At 40.5% G+C, this 22,521-nt stretch overlaps 2 protein-coding genes across 4 annotated transcripts; both read left to right on the top strand.

Moving 5' to 3' along the window:
* Positions 1 to 900: 900 nt before the first annotated feature.
* On the top strand, positions 901 to 18,192 carry ahcyl1 (adenosylhomocysteinase-like 1). 3 transcript variants are annotated; one of them, XM_084916038.1, is made up of 17 exons: positions 902 to 1,494; positions 9,274 to 9,388; positions 9,665 to 9,808; positions 10,489 to 10,589; positions 10,699 to 10,801; positions 11,062 to 11,156; positions 11,256 to 11,362; positions 12,701 to 12,817; positions 12,918 to 12,981; positions 13,076 to 13,164; positions 13,306 to 13,376; positions 13,975 to 14,069; positions 15,978 to 16,076; positions 16,224 to 16,292; positions 16,448 to 16,526; positions 16,720 to 16,840; positions 16,952 to 18,192. In XM_084916038.1, the coding sequence occupies exons 1-17, from the start codon at positions 1,303 to 1,305 to the stop codon at positions 16,956 to 16,958; spliced, it is 1,668 nt and encodes a 555-aa protein (XP_084772164.1). In that variant the 5' UTR covers positions 902 to 1,302; the 3' UTR covers positions 16,959 to 18,192. The 3 variants fall into 3 exon arrangements, with proteins under 3 accessions (XP_084772165.1, XP_084772164.1, XP_084772166.1); XM_084916040.1 differs by lacking the exon at positions 902 to 1,494 and adding an exon at positions 6,870 to 6,963; XM_084916039.1 differs by lacking the exon at positions 16,952 to 18,192 and having other exon boundaries at positions 901 to 1,494; positions 16,720 to 16,844.
* Positions 18,193 to 18,306: 114 nt separating this feature from the next.
* On the top strand, positions 18,307 to 22,379 carry hspa1b (heat shock protein family A (Hsp70) member 1B). The gene is made up of 2 exons (XM_084916035.1): positions 18,307 to 18,628; positions 19,148 to 22,379. The coding sequence occupies exon 2, from the start codon at positions 19,166 to 19,168 to the stop codon at positions 21,083 to 21,085; it is 1,920 nt and encodes a 639-aa protein (XP_084772161.1). The 5' UTR covers positions 18,307 to 18,628; positions 19,148 to 19,165; the 3' UTR covers positions 21,086 to 22,379.
* Positions 22,380 to 22,521: the final 142 nt, after the last annotated feature.

Here is a 22,521-nt window from a genome sequence, read left to right as displayed (position 1 = left end):
AGTTTAACGTTTTCTTCAACAGGTTTAGTTCACACTAAGCTGCTGCTACCTACAAATCCTGGAGTCCACACCTGCTCTGTCTTAGTGATTTGCCCTTCTTTTCCCCAGTTGAACTCCATGGATCAGATTCCTCCATATTTGATTAACACCCTCTGCTTGACTGTGACATCTGGCCAGGTAAGGAGACAGCTGGAGAAACTGCAACAGGGCAAGGCATCAGAGCTAGCCATCTGTCTGTGATCCTGCGTAACATTTATAATGCGAAACAGGAGATGGTAAAGAAAACATCCTGTCTGGTTGGCTGCCCTCATTTCACATTAATATGATGAATGTGCTGGGGAGACTAGACTCATCCCACCTGAGAAGGCTGGTGAAAATAACTCTTGACCCATATAAAGAATTTCAGAAATATAGGATATATAAGGCCTTTATTATCTTATTACCTTTGAAATTGCAAATACAGAATTCTGGTCCTGCTGCAGTCTTAAAGAATTTTAAATTCAGTTAATTATCTTATTCAGTAAGGCAGCTGAAACATCAAAGTAGTCACGTGTAGTCGTGTACATTTAGCCGGAGGTTGACTTCAGTTCCCCTTTTCCCTGAACAGGACCTCCCAGGTAAAGCATCGCGATTAGCAAACTCTGCCAATCGGGGGCTGTAGCTTGCAGACGCGGGTCCCCGATCAGCCAATCATTAAAAAGTGGGCGGGACTTGCATTAAGAGCGCTACGCTGATTAACAGAGGGCTGTATAACAGTCAAGTGTAGCACCAAGCATAAAAAACAGAGCAAAATAAAAAAACTGCAGTGCTGAACATCTGACATTTAAGCCTCACGAATGACGAATAAATTATGTAATTTATTTTCTTATGGGTAGCGAGGCCTGAGCCGTTACATTCAGCAGTCACTTTCCTGTCCACTGGAGCTAACTGGCTTATGACCGCCTACACACTGCCCACTGGTTTGTCTGACAGCCTCAACAAAACCCCTCCCTCCCTCACCTTGGGAGATGTTGCCGTCTGTGGATGACAGCAGACCTGCAGGACCGAAGCAAGTGGCCGTGCGAGTCTTTTAGAAAGTAGATAAGGGAGAAAAAAAGCGTCATATCTAGTGAAGTGGGCTACTTTGTTAGCTTTGCTCCGTGGTGTAGTGCTTCAGCGTCGGTTCGGTCATTTTTAAGCCACGAAGCTTTAGCCAAGAGAGCAAGAAGGCGAAGCTAAGGGTATTAGTTTCAACTCAATCCAGAACCGGCTTTTGTTCCCCCCTCTCCTCTCCAGTAACAGTATCGATATCACTCGGATGCAATGACAGACACAGTTGTGGACAGCAAGACGGAGGTTAAACAGGGCACGAAATATGTCAAGGAGACCGAAAACGTTGCGGAAAAATATTCCGTGTTGACTGTCAGCAAAAACAGCAGTGATGTGAATATGAACGTTGGAGAAATGACTTCCGCAGCGTTCACCGCAGTCCCCACACTGAAATCCGTCAAGAAGGTAAGAAACGTGATGCTCCCAGCAGTCACTGCCATTGGGCACAGACACAGTAAGGAGGGGATTTCACGTTGGTACGCATTGTGCTGCAGTGAAGTCCAAGTGTAGGCAATGTAATGTACTGTGTTGATGTATTGTTAATAAGGCGCAGTGTGATTGTCTGCTCCAAAGTTGTCATTGGGAATTTTGTTGGAGCTTTAATGCATTCTTGAATGATGGACATTCCATCCCAATGTGAGGTGGGAAGTGCAAAAATAATCTTAAACATTTAAAGTACCCATATTCATGTATCTTAGAAGCCAGCTATTAAGGAAAGCTTTGCTAACTGTCTCATATGTAGTGTTACTCTAATAATACCTTCTACTGTGTTATTACTGGGGTAAGAACATATAATTTTAAAGACAAGATGATTGTTAAAATCTGTCTTCAAGTTGCCTTCCCGTCTGTTTAAAGCACAATGTCAACATTATGCCAGCAGGCAGGAAACAACTAAAAGCCAAGCTGAGCTCTTAAACCTCTGATTTAAGACCTCAGCAAAGTGCAGAACTACTGTGTGAGGGCTAACGCAACTGAGTCTGTGGGGTCCCCCAGTTGAGGAGGGGGGGGTATTTAATCAGGTGTACCCTTGTGTTGTGGGAAAAAAAATAAATCCACCATAAACTGTAGTTACAGTTACAGAACCTTCAGATTTGCAAATGTGTAATAACATGGGAACTGAACCTAAACGTTTATCACATTAATGTGTAGTGAGCTCTATATCTGTCTTTAATTAGTTCTCATGTGCAGGTAATGAGGACATCATCAGTGTTAGTTGGAGGAAAAGCATCATGAACATGCAAAAGCAGCACAGGGTGCGCCTGTGAGAAGAACCTGTGAATGTTGAGTTTCTTGCGTGTTATATAATCTGAGAAAACAGCAAAAACCCACATGAGGTAGCTCTTCACAGCATCTGGTACTGGCTAGTGGATAATCATGGAACTCCTGATTAGAGGCTTCTTTGTCTGTTTCTCAGAACAAACCTGCTCAAATCTCTGCAGACTTTTCTGCCAGGGACGTTTTTCCTGATCATATGAGACTGTGTCACAGAGTGGTGATTAAGCCCTCTGGAACTTTTTAGTTATAATGTCTGGCAACTGTGTTAGTAATATCAGATATATTTCAGTTCCTCAAGGTGACCTCTGACTTCTGATACCCGTGGTTCTTTGGGGGTGACTTTGTCTGTGCTTGACACATATTTTTATGATTCACACATCTGTGTTATGACCTAATGTTAGCTGCTTTGCACTTTTAAATACTCGCATATACACTTATCAGTCATAACATTATGACCACTTGCCGAATATTGTATTGGTCCCCCTTTTGCTGCTGACCCACTGAGACATGGACTCCACTAGACCCCTGGAAGGTGTGCCGTGATCTCTGGCACTAAGATATTAGCAGCAGATCCTTTAAGTCCTGTAAGATGTGAGTTGGGGCCTCCATGGATCAGCCTTGGTTGTCCAGCGCATTCCACAGATGCTCAATTGGATTGAGATCTGAGGAATTTGGAGGCCAAGTCAAGATGTCAAAATTGTTGTGCTCCTCAAACTATTTGTGGCAGGGTGCATTATCCTGCTGAAAGAGGCCATCAGGGAATACTGTTTCCATGAAACGGTGTACATTATCTGCAACAATGCTTCGGTGGTATATCTCAAGGTAACATCCATGTGGATGGCAGGACCCAAGGTTTCACAGCAGAACATTGCCAGCGTAGGGCTGGTTTGCTCTCCTCCCCTAGTGCATCCTGGTGCCAGGTGTTCCCGAGATAAGTGCACCCTGCCATCCATGTGGTATGAAAGAAAATTATACCACATAGAAAATTATTCATCTGATGCTCATGTGCCCATTGTTGGTGCATTTGGGGGTACAGGGGTTCAGCATGGACACCCTGACTGGTCTGCAGCTATGCAGCCCTATAAACAACAACCTGCAATGCTCTGTGTATTCTGACACCTTTCTGCCAGAAAAATTTTCATCAGTTTGAGCTACAGTAGTTCATCTGTTGGATTGGACACACAGGCCAGCCTTCCCCCCCCTCATGCCTCATTGAGCCTTGCCCTCCAATGACCTTGTCGCTGCTTTGCCACTTTTCTTTCCTTGGACCAGTTTTGATAGATACTGAACACTGCAGACAGGGAACACCCCACAACAGCTGCAGTTTTGGAGATGCTCTGAAACTGTTGTTTACCCTTCATAATGTTCCTTGTCAAACTCGCTCAAATCCTTACACTTCTCCATTTTTTTCTGCTTCTAAACTTTGAGGACAAAATGTTCAACAGCTCCCTGATATATTCCGCCCACTAACAGGTGCCATGATGAAGAGATAATCAGTGTTATTTACTTCACCTGTCAGTGGTCCTAATATTATGCCTGATTAGATTTAGATATACCTTGCTACTACCAGGTTGGATGCCCCTTTGCCTTCAGACCTATCTTAAGTCTTTGTGGCATAGATTCAGCAAGGTGCTAGTTCATATTTATCATGTATAGCATCACACAGTTACTGCAGATTTGTTGAATGCACACCTATAATGTGAATCTCCCCCGTTTCACATTCCAAAGGAGCTCTATTGGATTGAGATTTGGTGACTGTGGATCCCATTTGAGTGCACTGAACTCACTGTAATGCTCATGAAGCCAGTTTGAGATGATTTGAGCTTTGTGAAATGGTGTGTTGTACTGATGGATGAACCCATTAGAAGATGATTACACTGTATTATAAATGGGATGGACATCAGCAGCAGCAGCATTACTCAGGCAGTCTGTGACATTTAGATGATGTGTTCAAAGTGTGCTAAGAAATCTCCCCACATCACCGATGTGAATTGTTTTGAATTTTAGCATGTATTATTAGCCACATGTATTTGCCTAAATTCACTAACTTGCTGCCATGTGATTGGCTGATTAGATATTTGTGCATAACAGGTGCATGAAATGAAAATATCAGCTCATATGTGTTTTAACAAACAGTATTTCAGCACTCAGGAGTAAACTTACTTCATGCCACCTCAAAAACACAAATGCACAAGTGGTCTCGAGTTCTGTCTTATTATGTAATCAGGGTTGAGCTTACTTTTTTTGTATGATGCCTTAAAGATCCACTTATTAGAATTCTGTAAGGCTCATCAAAAAACAGTGTTCAGACTGAAACATCTGACTTACCTTGTTAAAGGAACAGTAGGTTTTTCTCTCACTCATAAGTAAGCTACAAGCAATGTATCATTACGCAGTGTGGAAAAATTGCACTATGTATGTTTGTTATTCCTGTCATCTTGTCCATGTGGCTGGATTTGTGAATTGAGTAAGTTTAACCAAAGTGTGTTTATAATAATTGATAAATAACTGAATAATAAAAACGACTGTTTTCTCAACATCGTAGACTTCAAGCTGCTAGCTCACAGAATGCAATAATGTGTGGACTGTGAGCCGCCTCAGGGTGCCTGATGAGAACATATTGGATTGTAGGAATGTGAACTGCGCTTATGAAAACAAAGCACTGTGTTATGAATAAATGTGAGAGCCCGGTGTCAAACTGAGCAGTCTGTTTGCTTAAAAAAAAAGAAGAATGATTAAAGAAACTACTGTAAATGACTGGAAAAAGTGTCAAACTGATTGAAATCACAATAAATGACATATTGAAAAGAAGACTTAGAACTCAGCAGAACTACTACATTGAAAGGTGACGTGAGTAAACAAAGTCAATGCTACAAATTAAAAACGAGTGAGTTAGCGTGAGGGCAGATGAGTCAGAGAACACCAATCCTCTGCCTCCTCTCTCTCTGAATCCATCTAATGGTTATGTAATACGCCCCCTGGGAATGGGATTTGCTCACCGTGAATCTGTTCATGCATCATCATATTTATCTGATTCCTGTGGGCTGCTTTGTAGGATCTGAAATGTGATGATACCTTAGCTTCACTCTCTCATCCTGCATGTCTGCCAACATTATGGAAGAGATTCATGAAGGTCAAACATAACTTTTCCCCTCCTGGTAAGTGGTAACGAAGACTGGAAAATGTAGTGTGGTAAAACAGCACAGCAAAGAAAATGGGTAAAGTTAAAGGTGAAGCAGGGGCTCAGGCAGGGATGATCTGGGTTGCCCTGCTGCCAGAATCGGATACAGAGACATTCACATTCATGTCTAAAGACACAGACATGAGTGTGCTTTGAAAAAATGTAAAGATAAAATGTACCTGGCACATTCTGTGTTACATGTGTAAACTTACAGTCATTTCCAGTGAAGGAAAAGTCATCATAAGGTTAGAAATAAAGCACAGTACAGGTACAGTTTAATTACAGTATTTGTTATCAGGAGTTTGGATTTCTTAATAAACAGTGCAGTAAGATAATCCAGGGGAAAAACAACTTGATAGTAAGATTAGGATTCTGAACTGCTTTAGGACTTATGCTCTTTACTTATGTAAAGGTCGGATAGTCTTGGAGAAAGGATTAGTAGAGTTGTATTTTTTTCACAACACTGTAATCGGTCATGCATGTGTTGATCTAAACAGGTGCCTTTGCACACCAAAGGAAGTACCCTGATTTGAAAACTGCAACTGGACTTCACTCCTTTGAGTGTGTCACTGCACCATTTTTACTTATATAAATATTGCAGGCCACATGTCTTTGAACCTGTTTTAATCACTGTGAGTAGTCTGTATACAAAGAGCAGGTGATGTGGATAAGACTGTATGCCTTTTCCGCAGGGCAGTGATTTAGAGCACTAGCTGTGTCTGACTAAGTAGCTAGCGTCGCCTTATGTCAGGCCTACATTGAGCCCTTACAACACTGACTGAAAGTCACACTCCACAGCTTAAGTCTTTGACCTGGCCTGCTATCTAGGAGAGAAAGGGTATTTTTAGCTGTAGGGACTGCATGGGACACGTATTGATGCAGCAGAAGGCTAATGGAAACAGAGTTTAATTCCTTCTGTCAATCTCTGTTTACTTTAGTTGTGCAAATCAGGAGCATAGGTGTAAAATAAGAGCAGAGGCAAATTTGTTTATTACTTTGTGTTCATGTGATTTTGAAACAGTTCTCGTTTGTGCGCAACCTACATATATACCTGAATCTTTTTGCATGTGCCGCCTCAGCAATTAAAAACTCACCATAACATACAACCTGCAGATTTTAGCGTCAAGTTGTCAAGGGCATAACTGGAGAGACTAAAGAGAAAGAGAAGCTTGGTTGGAATAAACCCTCCCTTTCTCTTTAGGTCTTTCTCTCTCTCTCATTCTCTCTCCAGGTTGGCCATTAGAAATCATGATAATAGGTGGGAACCTCCCCCTGGCTCTGCCTGGGAGTGTTCTGGGATAATAGCATCAGGGACACCTAGTACTACTGCACAGAGGACACACAGCAACAGGCAGATAGGCTGGAAAACGGAAGAAACAATGGCACACAAGCATGGGCATGGGCATGGGAGAGAAAGGGTGAGTTGCTGCTAATGTATCACTGAGAACTTCTTCTAGATACTAGATGGCTCAAACACACAGGAGCCTTAGTATTTTTTGGCAGTCACAGGTTTTTGTCTTCTTCCTGCACTTAACAGAAACTTTTTTTCCCTTGAAACATAAATTTCAGTTTACCTGCAGGGAGTAGCACAATTTTTCCTAGTAAACACCAAGGTTATTCACACAGGTCCCCTGTGTAGGCGTAGTTGAAACATAATGCTGTCTTCACCAACGCTGAGTAATTCATCATTAATTAGATTAGCCTCTTGATTTTGGTCTGAATATTGAGAAAGAACAATTCAGTAAAGCTCAAGAGACTGTGTGAAATGTCTGTTGAATCCTCAAGGCTGCAAAGTGATGCAAAGTAAACATAGAAGTACTCATGTTGACATATTTTGCGAACATATGAGATGGAGCACACTCACAGTTGTGAAAACAGAGACATGCAGAGCTCTCCTGAGCTTAGCCTGTCTCACAGGCTTCTTGAGTTTCTTTATACCGACACGGTAAGTTTCTCAAGCCCAGGTGTCACTGCTCATGGAAAGAGGCGTTGTGGGTTAAAATGCTGAGTAAATAAGGTTAGTGATGTTTTAGGCATTTTGACCACACATTTTAAGTTAATGAAGATCATTGTAATTAGGATAAAAGCAGAGAATTAAAGTTATGGTTATGTTGGGGTGTTTTCCCTAGTGATTGTGCATTATGCTGATGTTAGCCCATTCAATCAGCCTCAGCTTTTTGGGGGATTTTGTTGATGTGAAGTCATGTGTAGCTGTTGCATCCACCCGTAAAACGTTCTATCAGAACTAAATTTGTATGTATAAAGAAAATCTGCTAATTTGATTTTGTTTCAGTATTGCGTTATTACTCTTCATAATTGTTAACAGTACGCTCTACCTGAAGGACATAGCTACAGGTTGATGTATGTGCAGTGTACACACACATACTCGAGTGTGATCTGACTCACTCTTGTTAATCTGGGATACATGTCTTCCCGGATTCTTCATCTGTGTGTTGTGTCAACTCTGTCAGTCTGCACTTGAGTTTGCAGTCCAAACACATGATATGAAGATTTAAATAGGAGACAGAGGGAATTCTGTGCATTGCCACAATTTATCAGTGACTCATAGTAAATGTTTATGGTAGAGTTGTGTAAAGATCTATCCTTCTGAAATCCTCACTCCTTGACTGCATGACCATGAAGACCATGAAGAATTAAAAAGCTCAAGAAATAAGAATACCTTTGAATAGGTGTCATGAACTTTGGACATGGTCAAGTGAACCATTTTCTTGTAACATTTTTCATGGAAAAAAGTATTTTGGAAAATGCTTCAAGCCTTTGTGCGTGGACACTAGGCATGCTTTTATGACATTATACAATGCTGTGATATTAAACAGTGTTGTGAGGAAGACACGTGGCACAATATCACGGATGAGGTCGCAGACTTTACACAAAGACACGGGTAGAAATTATTGGAAAGGCAGACAGTGATAGAACATAGTAATGTTTAGGTAACATTGCTTTTGTTGGTCCTTCCATGGAAGATAATGGTCATACTTACCGAGCTTGCTAAACTTGCAGTAGTTGTTTTTCTGTCATCATTAGGTTACAAAATTAAACAAAACAAAAAGGTACCAGAAATATTACCTATAATATAAGCACTGAGTAACTGAGCTGCCTGTGATGTTGGCCTAAACTGTGTCTTTCATACAGTCCTCTATTTACCGTTCTGTGACCAGTTAAAATCAGTTCTCCAGTGCTTTGGTTTAGAGATTCAACAGTTTAGACTTTTATCAAATGCCTGGCTAGAAAATAGCCACACTAGCTGTTTGGTGATCCAATTTATCTTTTTCCAGATCTTTCATCTTGGGCCCTTTGAAGGCTTGGATTGACACGATGAATCACAACCAACAATAACTGAAGCGCATGCATTTGAACAAAACATAAATCACAAGGGACCATCTAAAAATAAGCATCAGCATCCTTGTTCTTGATCCACCTGTGATTTCCTGTAACAAGCTGATTTATCTTTAGAAGGGATAATAACAGAAACAGGACAATGAATGCAAACATAAACTAATGAAGTGTGAAGGTACGGTGTATGGTGTAGTGTCATCACTTTTAAGATGTGATGATGATGATACCTTGTCCTATTGACCTCCACTTGTCCCATTGACGTCCGATAAATCCATAGAGATAGAAGATTTCAAATATCAAATCGCTAAATATCTGGATTGTTTTGTTTTTTGATGTTTACACTGTGTGGCATTTTCCTTGGCTCTCTGCAGATCCAGTTTGCGAATGCAGAGGACAAACAGGAATTCAGCAAGTATCCGACCAAGGCAGGGCGCCGCTCGCTGTCACGGTCCATCTCGCAGTCCTCCACAGACAGCTACAGCTCAGGTACTTTCACTTTCATTGCTGAAAACTGAGCAATTACTTCAGTCATACATAAATCAAAACAAAACAAAACATTTTTTGTATGTTTTTGAAGTTCACTTAACAGTTCTTTGATTGAGTTATGTTTGCATGTCCACCTGGAGAAGCTATTCATATACATCACAAAAATACACACTGTAGCTCCAGCTTTTACACAATGCATTGAAAGCATAAATTTCGCAACTGGCTCTTTTGTGTGCTTTACCACAAAAGTGACCTTTTGTGCTCTCTATTTGTAAGCTGCATCCTACACTGACAGCTCCGATGATGAAACTTCTCCCCGGGACAAAGCCCAGGTCAACACCCACGGCAGCAGCGACTTCTGTGTGAAGAACATCAAACAAGCTGAATTTGGGCGCCGAGAAATTGAAATTGCAGAACAAGGTATGTATGTATCAGACCTCACTGGCGCATTGTGGACATTTCAAAGATGAAAGAATTTTTACCTATGATTGTCTGTACTTTGATCAAAACAGGTTAAAGTTTTCTTATGAAATCCTTTTTTCAAACAGGACGATGTAGTTTAAATTTAAAAGATGGCCACATATTGATTTTATCGTGATGCAGGTGTGTAATAGGGTAGTTATGTAACTACACTGTTACACACTATATGTATTCCTTCATTGTTCGTCATCTTTTGTTTATTTTAAAATATAGATTACCTGGTGTCTGTGGTTTATGACCCAAAGCTGGTGTTATTTGGAACATGATGATATTTCATTTGATCTTTTCTTCACAATTCAAAACACAATGGTGTGGTTTCTTTTGCTGTTTCTCTGTTCTTGTCTGCCTTTCTGCCTGTTTACATTATCCATGTGAGAGATAAGTAGGCGTAAGTGCCTGGCAAGTGTTGTTCAGCCTTAAAACCTGGGTTGCAACAGCTGTTGCTAACGTTGTTGTTCAGTTAGTACCCATTTTACAGCCATATACTGCACATCCGCCTTCTAGGTATCGTTTGTTTTTGAATTCGAAAAGGTCTTTCCTTCTTATCTCGCCCAAAACAAAACCTGGCCTTTGTGTCCTCTCAGGTACCATTAACTGCTGCTTGATCTGTTCATCCACAGACATGTCTGCCCTGATCTCCTTGAGGAAGAGAGCCCAGGGGGAGAAGCCACTGGCTGGGGCGAAGATAGTAGGCTGTACCCATATCACTGCTCAGACAGCAGTACGTCCGCTCATCCTACTCATCAGCGGTCCCTTTAATGTGACATCTTTTTCTCTTCTTATCTCTGTTACTTTTTTCTTTATCTTCATATTTCGTTGGTCCTTCTCAGGTCCTGATTGAAACTCTGGTAGCACTTGGTGCCCAGTGTCGCTGGACTGCTTGTAACATTTACTCCACTCAAAATGAGGTGGCTGCTGCTCTTGCAGAGACGGGTAAGTATAATAAAGAAGCAAGAAGAGGCCTATTAACAATAGGGTGGAACAAAAAATATGTAATTCCAAATAACTATGTACTATCTAAAATAAAATAAAGTATTTTTCTTTGCTTTATTGCTCATAAGGTTAGATGAACCCAAAGAAAGCTTAAAACTTAAGAGCACTTTGCACCTCTCCTTTCACTGTGTAATGTGCACTAATGGAGCTGTGGCTCATGCTGTCTTTGCCTGTAATTATGTGTGCTTTGTTTCCTGCAGGGGTACCTGTGTTTGCATGGAAGGGTGAATCAGAGGACGACTTCTGGTGGTGTATTGATCGCTGTGTCAACACTGAAGGCTGGCAGGCCAATATGGTATTACCTGGATAGTCATGTGATAAGTGTAATGCCTGTCTTAGTCTCTTGCTGTTTTCTGTGTGCACATCTTCCATGTTGACTTTTTTTCCCCCATAGATCCTGGATGATGGTGGAGACTTAACCCACTGGGTTTACAAGAAGTATCCCAGCGTCTTCAAAAAAGCCAGGGGCATTGTGGAGGAGAGTGTCACTGGTGTTCACAGGTCAGATGAGGTCGCAAATCTAGAGCTTTAGTGGAGTTTAAATTTTATCTGCAGCACGTGCCTTTTTGTATTTTGAACTGCAATTTCTGTCTGGTAATTCTTTTTGGTTTACATTGATTTCATTATAAAATATGTCAGTAACACCCAGGCTGTATATTCTTTACAGCATAGACATGTGCTTATGGCAGCTTATTATGAATTATAAATAATTAAGCTTGTCGCAGTGTTTTTGAGCCATTTAATACTCATCAGCTCTTTGCAGATTCAGTACTGTATATACTGACAACAAAATATAAAAGTCAAACTAATGTAAATACTTAATAAATTAAAAGACAAAGGACAAATCATTGTGCTGTGACAAGTGCACTGGTTAGAACTTAAATTATCATTAATGGATATTTTTTTTAAAATTCTAATTAGAATTTTATATCGGTTGTGTAAAACATTTTTAAAATGATCAAACGATATGCTAAACAAACTAACTATACTGCTATTAGCACTATGGTGGCAGTTACAGGATCTAATTACCTGAACATAAATGGGATGTACTGTTCAGCACGTAGCAGCCAGCAAATACAAATAATTTGCAGCAGTGCTTTTCACACATGGATTTGACTTATAGTGGAGTGTGTTTGGTATCTATGTCTTGAACACGACTCTACTTTAGAGTTTAAAATAAATCTAGAAACTATCCAACATAGTCATGCCCTCTGACGTTTTACTTTTTTTAAACTAAGCTGCTTTTAATCCCTTTTCTTTTTTTTATTGGTATTTCCTTAATTTTTTTTTTTTTGGAGATAGAGATGCACTAGAAGCAATTTAAGCTCTCAGTGAATACATTTCATGATGAATGACTTTGAATGAATGGCTTTGTCAGCAGAAATTGGACCTGTATCAAAGGCCATTATATAAATCATATTCAGGTTTTTTATGCACAGACTAATTTTTTGGTCATAGGTAAGGACAAATAAAAATCACCAGCACTGCTTTAAAATTATTTTCTGTTTAGTTTTGCTTATTGGAGTTTTATGTGCTCAAGCATAATGTTAGTTTTTGTGTAGCAAATGGTTTAAAATGACAGGAGAATGCATACATTTCTGTTAGTTTTACTGATCAGCTGTGCTTAGATGATGGAAGAATATTTGAAAAGCATGGCAAAGCTCAAATGCTGGGCACAGCAACTCTACGGTATATGCAAAGCTCTCAGTGGACTTCATTAGCCAGATATTCTGCCAAGTGTAAGGTCACACAGAATTGCATCCACGTTTGTGTGGAAAGATTCACGTGTGTTCGGCCAGCATATATGCCTGAACATGTTTTCCCCATGTGTCCTTTCAGACTGTACCAGCTGTCTAAGGCTGGCAAGCTGTGTGTGCCCGCGATGAACGTGAATGACTCGGTTACCAAGCAGAAATTCGACAACCTTTACTGCTGCCGTGAATCTATCCTCGATGGGTGAGGAAAATTAATCACCAAGAAAGTTGCTGTTATGAGGTTTTGTTGTATTTGGAGCAATATGGTCACAATGATGTGTCGCTTTTGTTGTCTTTGCCAGCTTGAAGAGAACTACAGATATTATGTTTGGAGGCAAACAAGTGGTTGTGTGTGGGTATGGAGAGGTGAATCATTCTTTTATTAAAAATTTTTTTTACCTTTAGATGGAATGACTTTAGTCCAGCAGATCTTTTTAGTGCACTGTCTTGTGCTCTTTAGGTGGGGAAAGGCTGCTGCACTGCTCTCAAAGCTCTCGGAGCCATTGTGTGCATCACAGAGATTGACCCCATCTGTGCCCTGCAAGCATGGTGACTCACTGACTCTCACTATTTAGCATTGCTCACCTGTGCATTGCAAGCTACAAACAAGTGAATATTATCAGTGGTTTTTTTTCTTTCTTTCTTTCTTTTTTTCTAATCTGGTCTTCTATAATATGCGTGTCCACACAGCATGGACGGTTTCCGAGTGGTCAAGCTGAGCGAGGTCATTCGGCAGATGGACGTGGTGATAACTTGCACTGGTACTGTACCCCATGCTGTGACATCCATTACTTCTGCTTTGATAATCACAACATTTTCAGCATGTGTCTTTTTAAATATTACAGTTAAGGGCTTTGGGTGAAAACCAGATTTTTTTTAAATCAAAATGCTCAGATGCTCTTTGGTTTTGTGTGTTGACAGCAATATGAACACCAGTGCAGATATAATAATAATGGATTGGATTTATATAGCGCTTTTCAAGGCACCCAAAGCGCTTTACAATGCCACTATTCATTCACACACTGGTGGAGGCAAGCTACAGTTGTAGCCACAGCTGCCCTGGGGCAGACTGACAGAAGCGAGGCTGCCATATCGCGTCATCAGCCCCTCTGGCCAACACCAGTAGGGTAAAGTCTTGCCCAAGGACACAACGACCAGGACAGAGAGCCCGGGAATCGAACCGGCGACCTTCCGGTTACAGATACGCTTCCCAACCCCCTGAGCCACGGTCGCCCAAACATATAGCTGTAACTCCACCGCTATAGCAGCAGCACAAGTTTAAATCTGATTTTCGTTGGCTTATTCTCTCTTCGGTGACTCTGTTAACAACACCTTACGTGTGTTTTTCTTCAAATACAGGCAACAAGAATGTCGTCACCAGAGAACAGCTTGACCGAATGAAGAATGGCTGCATCGTCTGCAATATGGGACACTCCAATACTGAGATTGATGTGGTAAACTTCAAACAAATAACCCCACAAATACCCAATGGATTTAAAAAGCTTCTTAAGCACGGTTACTTAGAATAAACAGTAGGGGAGCCTAAATAAGTGAAAGTGAAAGGTTAACGTGTGAAAATTCAGGCACTAAATGACAAGTAAAACACAGAAAGGAGCCTGTAAACAAAAAAACATCCTGTTCTCTGTGTTGTTAACTTTTCAGTCAAAAATGAAATTTGAAAATGATAAAAAGTGACTTAATTTGTTTTTCCTCATTGAATTTCCTGTGGCTTTAATATCTCAATTTAAACATCAATAAGTAACATGTCTGTGTGCCCCTTTGATCCAAAACATACAGTAAAGATTGCAAGTTTTTGGACTATGACACAGTTTTTGTAGTTTCGCCTCTGTTCACTATCACACGCAGGAAATGTATAAAAACTGTTTTTATACACACTTCAGCATTTTCAGAGGCTCAAAAATAATCTGACACACTGAAAAAATGTAAATATAATGATTTTTTTAAATACTTGGATTAAAATCCTTTGGAGTCAATGACAGCCTGAAGTCTAGAACACATTAACATCACCAAATGTGTGTGTTTCTCATTTGACATGCTCTGCTAGGCCTTTACTGCAGCCCCATTCAAGTTGCTGCTTGTTTGTGGGTCTCTCTTAGGTTTTGTATTCAGTAACTGAACACAAAACTGGCTCTGCTGGTGAGTGACTTGGCCATTGAAGAATTTCCCATTTCTTTAAATTGAGAAACTCTTTGGTAGTTTTTGCAGCATTCTTTGGGACATTATCCATTTGCTCGATCAGTTTTGCAACATTTGGTTGAATCTGAGCAGAAAGTATATCCCTGTATACAATTAATCCTGCTACTTCTATCAATCACAACAACAAACATTAGTGACCCAGTTCCACTGGCAGGCAGCCATGCATACCCATCCCATAACACTGTTGCCACCATGTTCGAAGGTTAGTATGTTTTGGAGTTATGAACTTTTTCTCTCCTTCTTCAGACTTTTCTTTTCCCATCATTCCGGTACGAGTTCATCTAGGTTTCATACACCCAAAGATGTTTTTTCCAGAACTGCGCAGGCTCTTTTTAGATGTTTTCTGGCAAAGTCTAATCTGGTCTTCCTCATTCTCGAGTGTCACCAGTGGTTTGCACCTGGTTGTGAACACTGTATTTACATTCATAAAGGTGTTTCTTGATTGTAGATTTTGACAATACACAGCTACCTCCTTGAGAGTGATGTTCACTTGGTTAGTTGTTTTCTGTAATCTTTCAGGCCTTTTGCTGTCACTGAGGTGGCCAGTGCATTCATTGAGACTGTTGATTTGGTGACTGCTGAAATATTTGCTCGCTCTCTCTGATACCTTTGTTTAATTTTTTCAGCTTTCACCTTCTGCAACAACCTCGAGTCAAGAGCATGAAAAGTTAACCAATAGAAGTTCAACACTTGAAATTATCTTGTTTTAATTTATTGGGGAATAAAAAGGGAACAGTCCTCACATGACCACGAAATTTGTTTGTCAACCAGTACTCCAAGTCCTTTTGATCCTCTAAAAATGGGCGACTGTGTATAAAAATGGCTGCAATTTCCTAAACAGTTAGTGTAATACTTTTGTTAAATCTCTTAAATTAAAGCTTAAAGTCTCCACCTTGTTCACATCTTGATTCTCTCTTTTTTTAGTTTTAAGATCTGCTGTGATGCAGAGTGTAGAGGTGCATAGAGGTAAAACTAGAAAAATTGTGTGATTGTATGAATACTTATGGACCTGGCTGTACTTCTCAATTTTTGTGAATTCATTGGAAGAAGTTTCTAATTCAAGGAGTTCCACTATTCTTTGTTTACATGCTAACATAGCCACATGGAAATGTTAGCACAATGGTGTTTACGTCTTTTGTCCTCAGGCAAGCCTGCGCAGCCCCGAGCTGACCTGGGAGAGGGTTCGCTCTCAGGTCGACCATATCATCTGGCCTGATGGAAAGAGGGTTGTCCTGCTGGCAGAGGTAGCTTTCCTTAATAGTCTTCACAAAACTGTCTTTTAAATTCTCAAAAGTTTGTGTTTGTATCACTCATAACTAGGTTGAAACAGGAGTTTGTTCAGCACTAAACAGTTTTGTCAGACATCTTGTATTATTTTATTTTTTTTCCAGGGTCGCCTCTTAAATCTGAGCTGCTCCACAGTGCCGACATTTGTGTTGTCTATCACTGCAACAACTCAGGTTAGTAATTTCTACTCTTCCTTTAGAGCCAGTGTCAGTAACTTCTTGGGCGAGTAAATAACAGTGTCCCTTCTTACTAAACTACCTGCAGTCTGCAGGCACATAGTTTCCCAGATTGTGAGTCATGTAAACACTGTGTGCTCTGTTTTTTGTAGGCCCTGGCACTGATTGAGTTGTTTAATGCTCCAGAAGGACGTTACAAACAGGATGTGTATCTCCTTCCAAAGAAAATGGGTAAGAATCAGCCTTGTTTAAACTGAAACTGTGCTACTTTGGTATAGAAATGATAAGCAGTATGCAAGTGTGGATCACAATAGTTGTGAAGTCTAATTAGTTTTTACTGCTTCTCTGAAAGGCTGCTCATTGTTGCCACCCTGTGGCTTCACTAAAAAGATCACATCACACACATTTTGTCTCTTTCCCCCAGACGAGTATGTGGCCAGTTTGCACCTACCCAACTTTGATGCCCACCTGACAGAGCTGACTGACGAGCAGGCCAAATACATGGGCCTCAACAAGAATGGCCCTTTCAAACCTAATTATTACCGGTAGGTGCTCCTGCCTTTTTCTGCTTCTATTATCACGCACCAGTCCATATTTTCACTTTTTAAACTGGTATTTAATTAAACTCTTTTTTTGTTTTGTTTATTTCTCTACAGGTATTAATGAGAATGCCCGATCCTCAACGCACAGTTACCCTGCAACAAACAGAGATATCTATTTTATTTTCTAAATAGCTACAGAATGGAGGAATTATTTTACTTATGCTGAATGTAACTTATTAAAAGCACCTCAGAAGTAGAGTTAAATGATAAAAAAGGACGAGTAAAGTCATGTAGAAAACATATAACCAACTAACATTTTACACGTCTTGTCAGGTGTTTAAACAAAAGCCTACTTGCATGCTATGATGTATGTGCACGTATTTAGTTGCTTCAGATTATGTTACTAGATCACAGAGTTGCTGATTTGTTTACCCCATTTACGCACAGTGCCAAATGATGGCCGTAAGAATGAAACAGAGGATACCTTTTCGATTTTGTCTACCGTGACATTAAGATTTGCCGGGTACATTCCATGAGCCAGAGTTTAGGCTGAGCCAAAACAAACTCTGTGTTACAACTTAGATTATTTTAGAAATGTTTGTTTTTATATATACGTCAAATAATCCGTTTCAATGGTATCTGCATACATGCCCTAAAAGGTAACATCCAGTCATCCTTTTTATTATAGCAGTGATGATGATGAACTGTTGCCTGTTACATAAACAAAATGATGAAGTCTTGTTTATTCACGTCTTGTGATCAAGTAATGTCGTTTTGCTAATGACAGATTAAGATGTTGTTTTATGTCTGGGTGTGGAGCAGCTGATGTCTTTCCTAAAAAGGAAGTTGGAGAAGACTTACAGAGAGCTGGTAAAACACTTTTTGACTGCTTTATCTTCCCTCATTTCATCCCAAGTTTCCATTTGCTCACTTGAATTCCAGACGCCTCACTGAAGAGTTTTTCTGACTGGATAGTACCTTTGAGGCCATGATATGAATGTGCCTTTTAAATGATTTATAACATAATACTAGCGCTGAGCTTAATTATATGAACCATTCCTTTTTGTAAAACTGCATTTATTAGAAGTACATTAACTGTCTTCCTTCCACTGCTTCTGGTTGTAAGTATAACTATAATGTATGAGCTGTGTGTTGGCAAAACATATATATATATATATATATTAGACTTTATGTCAGGCATATGATTGTAGTCGTCTTAATTTGATCCAACAAGATCACTTTAATATTTCATGTGATCAAAATGACATAAGTGTATACTATCTATGTAAACGATTGCATTAAATCAGCAATAAAGCGAGTCTTTTTACCATGACAAACTGAGAACAGAAAATGAAGGAGAGGCCTTTTGTGAGTCCCTGGCTCAGTAGGTAAATATTTTGGATTATTTTGGGGATAAAACTGACATTCATGGGTGCTCAAACTTCAACTTAACACATCACAATTCCTAAATGTGCCTTACTGCCACATTCTCCACATTGTATCCCTCTGAGTCGGCCCTGCTGGCTGAGGGTCAGATTGCCGTCTCACTCTGGAATATTCACCGGCCCTCGAGCACCGGGCCAGCTGCATTAGTTTCTAATATTAACACTTCAGTCATTGACGAGGAGGGGGCGGGAGCATTCTGGAAACCTGGTTGTAACTATATAAGCAAGGAGCCCCAGCCAGTCTAGGTATGAACTCCAGAAGAAACAGAGGCAAAAGCTGACACGAAGGAAACATCCCCAGGATATCCTTCTGAACTTCTGAGCACCAGAGAGCGCACCACTGATAGTAAGTAGCAACACTGATTGGATAAAGTTTAGACTGTAGAGACAGTGAGGACTTCTTTGTGTGGGTGTCTTACTCTAATTCACTCATTTCCTAAAAAAACCCAGAACTTTAACAGTTATGTGCAACAGTGTAACAGTTATACTTGATATTAAGTCTTTACTCATGAAGGATAGTCTCTAAGTCCTAGTCTGAATGTTTATTTATTTAAATATTAAAATAAGGCTACATATGAATAACCAGATACAGATCTATAGTTCACTTGTTTTTTTAAGTGAAGCATTTAGATTCACTGGTCTTGTGAATTCTAGCCCTCACCGCTGTAAAACTACTACCTAGCAATTAGCTTTAACGATTACACAGACAGTGTGCTCTTAATTCTAAGTACAGCTCCCTGATTTGGGTGTGACAAGTGCTCAAACTTTATGTTAATATCATTGGAATAAACATATTATTAATACTGAAAACTATCAAAAACAGGACTTTATCCATTTAAATGCAATGTCTTCTAAATCTGTCTAGGAACTAGGAACCGGCGAAATGTCTGCACCAAAGGGAGTATCCATTGGCATTGATCTGGGCACCACCTATTCTTGTGTTGGGGTTTTCCAGCATGGCAAAGTTGAGATCATTGCCAACGATCAGGGCAATAGAACCACTCCAAGCTATGTGGCTTTTACCGACACAGAAAGGCTTATTGGAGATGCTGCCAAGAACCAAGTTGCAATGAACCCCAATAACACAATCTTTGATGCCAAACGGCTGATTGGAAGAAAGTTTAATGACCCAGTCGTACAGTCCGACATGAAGCTCTGGCCTTTCAAGGTGACTGACGATAATGGAAAGCCCAAAGTCCAGGTGGAATACAAAGGGGAGACCAAGGCATTCTATCCTGAGGAAATTTCCTCCATGGTCCTGGTTAAAATGAAGGAGATAGCTGAGGCCTACCTGGGACAAAGGGTGTCAAACGCAGTCATCACAGTGCCAGCTTATTTCAACGACTCCCAGAGACAAGCTACCAAGGATGCTGGGGTGATCTCTGGACTAAATGTTCTGAGGGTCATTAATGAGCCCACAGCAGCAGCCATTGCATATGGCCTGGATAAAGGCAAAACAGGAGAACGCAATGTGCTGATCTTTGATCTTGGCGGAGGCACCTTTGATGTGTCTATTCTGACCATTGAAGCTGGCATCTTTGAGGTCAAAGCCACTTCAGGAGACACACACCTTGGTGGGGAGGACTTTGACAACCAAATGGTCAAGCACTTTGTAGAGGAATTTAAAAGAAAACACAAGAAGGACATTAGCCAGAATAAGAGAGCAGTGAGGAGATTGCGTACAGCTTGTGAGAGGGCAAAGAGGACCTTATCCTCCAGCACTCAGGCAAGCATTGAGATCGACTCTCTCTTTGAGGGAACTGATTTTTACACCTCCATCACAAGGGCACGTTTTGAGGAGCTCAACTCAGATCTTTTCAGGGGAACACTTGGCCCAGTTGAGAAAGCCCTGCAGGATGCCAAGCTGGATAAATCCAGGATTCATGAAATTGTCCTGGTCGGTGGCTCCACAAGAATTCCCAAAATCCAGAAGCTCTTACAGGACTTCTTTAATGGCAAAGACCTGAACAAGAGCATTAACCCAGATGAAGCTGCAGCCTACGGTGCAGCAGTCCAAGCAGCCATCCTCATGGGCGACACCTCAGAGAATGTCCAAGATCTGCTGCTGCTGGATGTCGCTCCCCTGTCTCTGGGCATTGAAACCGCAGGCGGTGTTATGACACCTCTGATAAAGCGAAACACCACAATCCCCACAAAGCAGACTCAGATCTTCTCCACATACTCAGATAACCAGCCAGGTGTACTGATTCAGGTATTTGAAGGCGAGAGAGCCATGACCAAATACAACAACCGTCTGGGCAAATTTGACCTCACAGGTATCCCTCCAGCTCCCCGAGGTGTTCCACAGATAGAGGTAACATTTGACATTGATGCCAACGGCATTCTAAATGTATCTGCCGTCGACAAAAGCACCGGCAAAGAAAACAAAATCACCATCACCAATGACAAGGGCCGCCTCAGCAAAGAAGAGATCGAGCAGATGGTGCAGGATGCTGAGAAGTACAAGGATGACGATGACATTCAGAGAGACAAGATTGCAGCAAAGAACACGCTGGAGTCCTATGCCTACCAGATGAAGAGCAGTGTTGAGGATGAGAGTCTGAAAGGTAAAATTAGCGAAGAGGATAAAAAGATGGTCATTGACAAGTGCAACCAGACGATTTCCTGGCTGGAGAACAACCAGCTTGCAGAGAAAGATGAGTATGAGCACCAGCAGACTGAACTCGAGAAGGTGTGCAGACCAGTTGTGACAAAGTTGTACCAGGGAGCAACACCATCAGGAAGCTGCGGCGGCCAGGCAGGAGGAACCTCCCAGGGCCCTACTATTGAGGAAGTGGACTAAAGCTATTCACCTCAGCATATCACACTCATGGGAAAATGTATAACTGCGGTTTAGTAAAAAATAAATGATTTCAATGTTGTTTCCTTTTCTACAATAAATTCTATAAAAGCACATCTCTCTTCATTATTGTTTGTGATAAATATTTTTTTGAACATGGAATAAAAAAATAATAAAAAATAAACAAGTGCTAACCTTTTTAACAGATGCACATGATCAAAAGTGTTTATAATTTTGAGAATGGCCTCTCTATAAAAACCATGTACCAATGAGAGTACCAAGAGTTTCTGATAAAAAATTCAGACTTTGATGAATCTGGGCATGGAATTCATAAAGGTACTCAATGAGTATTTTTGTTAAAGATGGTTGACAAACCTTATTCAGACATTGTTTCACATTTCTTTTTCCCTATTCAAGCTGTACTTAAAAAGTAATATACAGGATAGAGTCATTCTAGGACAGACTTGTGAGGAGCTTTATAGACAAAAGGCAAGTTCTCATCTTTAAAGGTAAAGCATAAAAAAATGTATATGAAAACATGTTAGATGCCAAACAAGAGTTTGAACACATGCACACTGTAGGTGTGCTATGAGTGTGTATGACAGACAGTTTTACTGCTGCACCTCTGTTAAAACAAACCAACCCAAACCTACTTTTATTTTGTTTTATACCAAACATGCTTTTCTTGCCTGCATTACCCAAAATGCAACAAGCACAGCCGGTTTATCACACTTTGATAGCTGCAGAATGCAGAGATATAGCAAGTTTACATCTTTCTAGCACCTCCAGATTTGCTCATATTTTCAGTTTTAATATTCCGCCCCAGACTTTTACAAATTTCTGCAGCTCTCTCTGAAGAGATTTATACAAATGTTTCTCTCATAGAGCTGTGCTAACTGCCTTAGCACAGCCTTTAGCTGTAAACAGTAAACAGACTTTATTGTATACTGCAAGTGTTGTCAGCTGTGTGTAATATTAGTACTTTTATGTCAAAGGGTCTGCACACAAATCACACTCACTGAAAACGAAGCAACTCATTTAAACATGTTGTTCACTGAATGATCCTCTAGGTGGCGAAATCAGGACGTTAGTTTACTAAAACCACTGGCCACAAGCACTACCTGTTGGAGCACTCTGTACACTGTAACAATAACAACCGAAAAATAAAAAGAATCTGAATCATCACCACCTTGAGGCTACTCCTGATAAAAATCCCACCTAAACCTTTTGGATATTGGTGGGTATGTGATCAATCTTATTAACTCAATTTAAGTTGGTTATCTTGTGTGACTATAATATAAACTCCTACCAGCATGCATGCAGTAAAGCCATGCAATAAAGGTATTCTGCGTTACAGTACACAGTAGTTTATTTATTCTCCCCCACGGCTGTTTGCGTTTTATACCCTTGGCACGCTTCCTTAATGTGACGCTACACAA

The sequence above is a fragment of the Perissodus microlepis genome, chromosome 20, assembly GCF_051167445.1.
Source record: "Perissodus microlepis isolate ML-2025 ecotype Zambia chromosome 20, ASM5116744v1, whole genome shotgun sequence".
Classification (NCBI taxonomy): Eukaryota; Metazoa; Chordata; class Actinopteri; order Cichliformes; family Cichlidae; genus Perissodus; species Perissodus microlepis.
The sequence above is the reverse complement of the archived record's forward strand: the minus strand, read 5'-3'. Positions and strand labels throughout refer to the sequence as shown.

What these genes read in the sequence shown, in the direction of transcription:
- ahcyl1 (XM_084916038.1), top strand. Translation starts at nt 1,303, where the DNA reads ATGACAGACACAGTTGTGGACAGCAAGACGGAGGTTAAACAGGGCACG. An exon ending in TGCTGCTCTTGCAGAGACGG is followed by an intron (nt 10,802 to 11,061) that starts GTAAGTATAATA and finishes TGTTTCCTGCAG; the next exon opens with GGGTACCTGTGTTTGCATGG. An exon ending in AAGGCTGGCAGGCCAATATG is followed by an intron (nt 11,157 to 11,255) that starts GTATTACCTGGA and finishes TTTCCCCCATAG; the next exon opens with ATCCTGGATGATGGTGGAGA.
- hspa1b (XM_084916035.1), top strand. Translation starts at nt 19,166, where the DNA reads ATGTCTGCACCAAAGGGAGTATCCATTGGCATTGATCTGGGCACCACC.